At 39.3% G+C, this 7844-nt stretch overlaps 1 protein-coding gene across 1 annotated transcript in view; it reads left to right on the plus strand.

The window, feature by feature from the left end:
* The window catches only part of LOC109294469 (putative short-chain dehydrogenase/reductase family 42E member 2), a 29586-nt gene that overhangs the window by 16120 nt on the left and 5622 nt on the right, over positions 1-7844 (plus strand). Inside the window, exons 7-8 of the mRNA XM_019512850.1 lie at positions 2640-2722; positions 7019-7156. Of these exons, the coding sequence (XP_019368395.1) occupies positions 2640-2722; positions 7019-7156 (221 nt within the window). The remainder of the gene's footprint in view (positions 1-2639; positions 2723-7018; positions 7157-7844) is intronic.

Here is a 7844-nt window from a genome sequence, read left to right on the forward strand (position 1 = left end):
CCCCAACTAGGTCATTCCAGCCAGGGCTTTGCTGAGCAGGGCCTTAAAAGCCTCCAAGAATGGAGATTCCAAAACCTCTCTAGGAAACTTGTTCCAGTGCTTCACCACCCTCCTCCTGATATTGTATCTAATTAACATCTTGGGCTTGTGTGTTCGTTCCTCAAGATACTTCACAGATTTTTAGAAAAACAGAATGATTCCTAGAAGTTAAAACTTTCTTCATAAAAAATGTAAGAATGTTGAGAGTGTTCCTCACACTCACAAAAACTTTTAATGTACTAGCGCTGTGTTCCTTTTTTTACTTCTAAGGAATAAAAGAATTTAAAAATACCAAATCTTATTTAAGTGACTTGTCTTGAAGGTAGTGTACAATATAAGTAAATATGAATCCTGATTAAATCATTAGTTCCTTAAAGATATATATATTAGACTTTGTAAAAGGCACATGATACATTAGCCTAGAATTATTTATTAGTGCTTCCCAGAGTTTTCCATGTTGCCAGAGTCAGTTATACACTTGAATACTTAAGTTCACCCATGAGATACTATAACTGCTAGTGCAATACAAATTAACGTAAAGTGCAACATGATACTGTGTGACCAGTTGCTACTGTGTTAAATTTAGCTGTGGACAATTTACAGGAAAGACTTTCTTCACTTGATACTTGCAAAGTACTGCAAAGTGGCTAATATCATGTCAGGAATGTGAATTTCAAGCCAGGAGGATTATTTTGTTACAAATTAAATTATGTTGTAGGTTTTTTCTTGTTTTTTTCCAACTTTTGCCCACAGCTCTTTATAACAAGAATATTGCATCCTTAGGATTAGCTTATAGTTCCATATTCCTATAAGAAACACTGTATGTATTTGAATCCAAGGCAAGATATTTTGCCCCATTCAGCATGGGAATAAAAGCCCCTTATACTGGAAGGAAAGACAGCAGTGGCTGAGGATGGTGAGGAGGCAAGTGGTATGGGGGATAGGTACCAAGGGCTGCAGGCATCATGGGAGGTAGGTGCCATGGGGTACAGGCATGAGGAGGGGCAAGCAGGGAAGGCAGATGTCAGCAGGGGGCAGTTGCCAGTGTGTGCAGGTAGCATGAAGGTGGGGAGGCAAATGGTGGGGGATGACAGGGGGCAAGGAGCACGCAGCTAGGGGCAGGCAGCAGGCTACTTGGCTCTCCTACCACCTGCCCCCCTGCCACTGGTTGCACTGCCGCAGTGGCGGGGGAGTGGGGATAAACATAAGATGGCCCTCCAATAATTAGATTCTAGACAGAGAAAATTATAACAAATGTTTACATTTTCCATGTCTAGAATCTAATTATTGGGTGGTCATTTAAAATTCATAATTATCTTGGGTTTGGGTAAATATGGTAAATTATACATGGTAAGCAAGGTTCTTTGGGTAGATGGCATATCTTTTATTAGACCAACTGAGTAGTTGGAAAAAAGTTCTTGCAAGCTTTTGGGCTCAGTCACCCTTCTTCAGGCATAGGGACTCTCTCCTATACTGAGACTCCAAGAAATGACAGAAGCTAAAAGTGTGGCAGGGTGTCAGTGAGAGTGTAAATAGGTAGAAACTGGAAAGGTAAATGGAGAGTGTAATTTAATTTCTACCTATTTACACTCTCACTAACACCCTGCCACGCTTTTAGCTTCTCTCGTTTCAGGGAGTCTCAGTACAGCAGACTCCCTATGCCTGACAAAGAGTGACTGCACCCGAAAGCTTGCTAAGAACTACTCAGTTGGTCTAATAAAAGATATCACATCTGCTCAAAAAACCTTGCCTGCCTATGTCCTTAGACCAACATGGCTACAACCAAAAACCCAACAACTTATATGGTGTCACCCATATAAGGTAGCTATTTTTAAAAAATGTCATTATTTGAACAGCATTTAATCAGTCACCGTCTCAAAGATCAACTTGCAATTCAACATTGTATCAGGACTGTATTTTATCGAAAACTAGAGACAAGGTATTAAGAATTTAATTTTTAACTGATCATAAACTAGATAACAGATGTACTTTGCCAAGGTAGGAAGTTCAGCTAACAGTAAGCCTCAACCTTCTCCCATTCAACATTATCCACAGTTTTCTATCCATTGCCATGGGAACCAGGATTAAGATGTGTATCAGAGACTTTTAATTTCAGTGGTTCAAATCTATTTTATATGCCTAATGACTGAAAACCATTAATTTCTGACAGCTGCTTAGCGGTTGATGTAAACTTTGTTTAGTGGTCCTACTGATACTTGGTAATATCACAAAATCTACTGTCACAGTTGGCACATGCATAGATTGTGTCAACACAGAAATGAAGGATTGGATGGATAAAAGATTTTAAATAACTAGAGTGAGTCCTTCTAAATGAAAGTTTGAAGCATATTGGCAGGGCAGTCTGGTGAATTTTGTATTGCTACTATCCATTGCTTTGGTTGTTCTTTGGAGAAAGAGAGCTATTAAGCTAGCACCTTTTATGGGTATTGATTACTTTTTAATGGCAAAGTAATTAATTTAAAAATAATTTCTGTAAATGAAGAGGCTACAGCAGTGGACTCTCACATGACCAGTCAAAAGTTTCTATAATGTAATAATATGGAATCCCTTTGAGAATCACATTTTATCATATCTTATAGGAGGAGATAAACTTCGTACATGTGTTCTTCGCCCACCAGGCATCTATGGGCCCAAAGAGCAAAGACACCTGCCACGAATAGCAGTATGCATTTTATTTTATTTGATTAATAAAATATTCCATTCTGTACATAATAGAATTAGTAATCAATTGTGTTACAGAGGTAACTGCTTTTAACTTTTCAGACCTTATAATGTAGAACATGGGTTATTTAAGGGGGAAAATTATCTTTAAAAAATGTTCAGTAAATATAAACAGAGACTTTAAGTCATTCTCTATCACAAGCAAATATTAATCCAACACATGTATGTTGATTTGATATAATTTAATACTTGTACTGTAATTATACAGATTTGGGTGTATCTATGGTATTTCAAACTTCACTTTGCAACTTATACACAAAAGTGTTAAAATATTAATGAAATGTGATACAAGGAAAATATCTTATTTCCATCATCAACCTTTAACAGCTTTCATTATCCAATGAAACAGGCTAAGGAGCCCGAAACACTTTCTAGTACAATAGGTTACTAAAGGGTAAGCAGTCCAGGTGCTCATGTTTACTATTTTTTACTAGCTCTGTTTTAAATTGTTGGCTTAGTACAACGTTTAGAAGACAGTGTGCACATGGTCACCTGAGTCTGCTGTTTTAAGGGCATCATGACTATTTAAAGTTACCTAACCCTTTGAATAAGGAATAGATTAGACCTGGTCAAATAAACTAGTTTTTGCCTAAACCAAACCAAAAATAAAAGATAGGCGTTGTTTTTACATTGGGTTGGGAGTTTTTTTGGATGAAACAAACATTAATTTTAGGTCAATCCAAATGTTTTGTCTGATATGAGATGAAGTGTTCTTGTTTCATTTGAGGTTATGTAATCCTTTAAAAAACCCGTGTTCTTTTAAAAAATATAGATCAATTTTTAAGTGACAAATAATATTTTGAAATTAAAAATAAGAATGTTTTGTTTTGAAAATCTCAAAATGAAATGTTTCAGAGTTTCCAAATTGAAATAATTAGGTTAAAAAAAATCTTCAAACAAAATGTTTTGACATTTTCAAAATCCCTTTTCCCTTCTTTATGCCCCAAACTATTAGCCAAATTCAGCCCAATTTGTGAGTAGTTCATAGCTGTATTTTTTCCAGTGGATTTAGTATTGATCAAAAGAAAATTTCATCCAGCTCTAGGATTGATCTGTATTTTTCACAAACACAAGAAAAATTGTACTAAAATGCAGAAGTCAGGCATGATGTCTGACTGACAGCTTTGGGAAAGAACATCAGCTGTCTGTTCCATGGGGCAGGTAAAAAAGGGCAAAGCTGCCTTTCCAAATTGCATTAATCCTGATATAAAGATGTTACCTTCTGTGTGAAAGAGTAATTTGCTCGTATACAACTGGGTCAAGGTAACTAAAGAACTTCGTGTCAGAAGTTACGAGACGCAACTAATCATTTCAATAAAAATGTGAATATAGCCCTGAAATATTGTTTGTGTAAAAATGTGGCATAAAAAACATAGAGTACCGTGACAAAGTTTTGTTGCATTCATATAAAGTGATTACGTAAAGTTATGAGTAGCATAACTCTTCCTAAAATCTTGATACTAAACTTTTCAGTGACACCATCCTATCATGTATATCTGCTGTATGCCACATATATGAAATGAATGATGGGGTGCTGGGATGTTTATTTAATTGCAACAGTGTCGGATTAAATGTATGTATGTACAGTTAGCTGCATGCACTTACTATGGTTGTTTCATTTTTTTCTTTCTTCTCTTTCTGTTTTCTGCTTCTTGAACTGTGCTCTTCATTGTGCTTTTTTAACTTAAGGTATGTTTACTCTTGTTTCTTTAACCTCATTTTGTTGTTGTTGGTTTTGGGGTTTTTTTTGCTTTTCCGCTTCTCTGTTTTTTCAGTTCAGTACTTTTTAAAATATTGACTTCTTTATCTCCATCATTTTTCTACATTTTTCCTCTTACTCCAAGACTCTGTTCCAATCCTTTTTCATATCAGTATCTTATTTTTCACTCGTTTCCCTTTGACGGTCCCCTTTTTTCTCTCCTCCCCCCATTTTCTCTCATATTTCCCCTTTCCCAGCGACAATATTCATCTTTCCTTTTCCTAGATTTTCTCCCCTCTGGTCCTCACCATCGTTTTCTTTGTCTTCCCTCCTATACTTTCTTTTGCCTCAAAACCCCTCACCTCAGAGCCCCTCATCATTCCCCTCACACTCTCCAAATCTCCCACTCTTCCTTCCTTTACCTCCTAACTCCTTTCTTCCTTCCTACCTCCAGCCACACAAGCTAACCCTTTCTGTTTCAATATTCCCTTATCATTTTTTCCTCTCTAGGAACATTTCTCCTCATTAATTTTCATGTCCCTGCTTTCCATATCTCTGTACCCCTTCCCCTCACGTCTCCCGGAAATGCTTGACAGCCCTTTCCCGGTTAATTCTCTGAACACACAATGCATCAAAACTACCTCGCGTTCCTTGAGCCCAGTCCAATGTAACTAAGACTGCCTCGCTATTTCTCCCTGCGTCGGGTGCCTATAAAGCACTCGTATTAATATTTACTCAGCCTTTCTCACCATTGTATCTGTATGGTTCCCAGACAGGCATGGATTTATAGCCACAAAACTTTACCAGGTAAACGAAGTGCTTGTCCAGATTCCTCATGTGGGGATTTAAGGCGGATGCAAGCAAGCTGTGTGAGGTGGCCCAGGGGAGAGTAAAGCCTGGGGTTCCTGAGTCCCAGTCCAGCACACTGAATATCAGACCTTTCTTCTGCCCTCTCACTCCTTTCCAGTTATCCTCTGTTTCCTCTCATTTTGCACTCAAGAGTTACCCTTTTTCTCACAAAATCCTCTCTGCCCTTCTTTCCCCCAGACTCCATCAGTCCTCCCCTCATTCTTTCCCATCTAAGCCCTAACCATCTTCCTTTTCTGTCCCCAGCCTGCTCTTATTTCCTCTTCTCCTCAACACCAGACTCCTTGTCCTCCCAAACCTCCTCTTTCCCTCTCCCTTATTGTTCCTCAAAAGCCCTCATTCCCACAAGCCCTAGGGCTCTTCCACCTTCACTTCCCCTCAAGCCCTTTCACTTTCTTCATGGTGCTCAAGCTCTGCTTCATTTTCCTTTCATGAACCCTCAGATGCTTCCTCCCTTGGTGAATCCCAGATCTCCATACTCTCCTCCTTCTGTCCCACTCTCAGACGCCCTCATATTCCCCCAGCCTTTCCTATATACATTGCGTGCCCCTGTCCCCACCCCACTGAGGCACTTCTTGACTTTCCCTGCTGCTCCTTCTTTCAGGGCATGTGATGTACAGTATACCTCTGTGATAACTACAGCCACGCTGTATTGTGTCTGCCACCAAGGCCAGGAGGGGGTGTCCTGGAAGGGCTGCTGGGCTTATCCCACAAAACGCCCAGCTTGGCCACTAGTATAAGGGAAGTAGCAAGGGGAGTGTGGGAAAGGGGCCCCGAGTGCCTCCAAAACATCGGGTCTGCCACTAGCTATTTTCCATTTTGAATTTAAGCTGTTTCAGTTGGACTGTTCTCGGGAACACTTCATAGAACCTGCTCATGAAAGCTAAAAAGCCCACAATTTTACCAAACTCTTTTTGGCTTTTTATTGCAAAGAGTAAATCAAGTGACAGACCTGCTGTTCCTGTTGGACATGCCATAACTGGTACCAAAGCACCTGCCACTTGTATATGAACATGAAGAGAGTGGCAAATGTTCAAAGTATTTTGCTGATATTAGACCATTTATATATTCATATGCCAGATCCTATAAAACTGGCTTCTTTCTTTCAGATCATCCACACAAGTCCAAAACCTAAAGAAAAAAAGTAGGCGCCTAGTGTCAAATAGGAATATGAAATACCTATGTTCAAAATTAAATGTTTTTTGTTCTCACAAGGTTAAAAAAAAATAAAATATGACTTGGGTCAAACCAAACATTTAATTCAACCTGAAATTAATTTTTGTCTGTCATATTTGGGCTTTTTAAACTTTGTATTTAATGATAGGTATTTTGAAAAGTTAAATGGTATGTAGGTATTCTGAAAATCCTAGCCCTACTGTATTTTGGAAAAAAGGGTTTGAATAACCACTTTAACATAAGGGGCAGAAGGTCCAAGTGCTGGATACTCTCAGCTGTTGATTTTTTTAAAATGTATTGTATTGCATTAAACCAATTTTTTCATCTTAATCATCAGTACTTTGTAATGCATAACAGTAGATCTCTCTAACACTATGTCAGGATTCATGTTTAGAAACAAGATTTAATTTTATTATGCTAAACCAATTGGAAAAGGCGTGCTGCCTAATATAAAAATCTCTCTTGCAGTAGTCTCTGTTTTTTTTGTTTCCACAGCGGAATATTGAAAGGGGTTTTTTTCGCTTCAGGTTTGGGGAGCCCACTGCTCAAATGAACTGGGTTCATGTAGAAAATCTTGTACAAGCTCATATTTTAGCTGCTGAAGCGCTCACCTCTGAAAAGAACTATATAGCTGTAAGTAAAAAAACAAACCCAGCAACAAGAACAAGAAAAGCAATGCCCTGTCTAGTCTGATACAGGTTTAAAATTAAAATAGCTATAGTAGGAATATGGTGCTACCTCTTAATGTTTGTAAAGCGGTCCTTTGGCGAATGCTCTTTGCCTTGCTATGTTGCCATGCCAGGTTGGCACCAGATACATATTTTTAATTAAATTATTCACCCCACAGTCTCTCCCAAAGAGAGGGTATTTATTATCTCTGTATCAGGTGTAAAGGCACAGTATGCAGCTTGGGGCACTGTTGCAGAGCACTCGGGTGCCCTGCGCCTAAAAGCAGAAATGGCTCAGGAGAGACCCCTAGTGGTGACAAGGGGGAGGCTCAACTGCCAGTCACCAGGGCAGCACAGGTGCTGGTTGCTAGGGGAACAAAAGGAATCAGCTGACAGGAAGGGGCAGGGCTTGGCCCCTTCTTAAGCCCAACCATGAGGCCAGGAGAGCAGTTCCCCTCTGGCGGCCAAGGAGGGGGGAGTTCAGCCAGTGCAGAGAGAAAGGAGAAGATAGACTGCATGAGCATCCCCTGGTTGCGGCTATGAGTTGGAGTATTTTCCCGGTAGGGATAGAACATTGTTTTGACCAGACGGTTTAGTTTTATGTTACAGCCTAGGGGCTTTATGTTTTTTTGTGTTTACTGTTTTAACCGGAG

Source organism: Gavialis gangeticus, unplaced genomic scaffold, assembly GCF_001723915.1.
Source record: "Gavialis gangeticus isolate Ggan-Ray unplaced genomic scaffold, GavGan_comp1, whole genome shotgun sequence".
In the NCBI taxonomy this organism is placed as follows: Eukaryota; Metazoa; Chordata; order Crocodylia; family Gavialidae; genus Gavialis; species Gavialis gangeticus.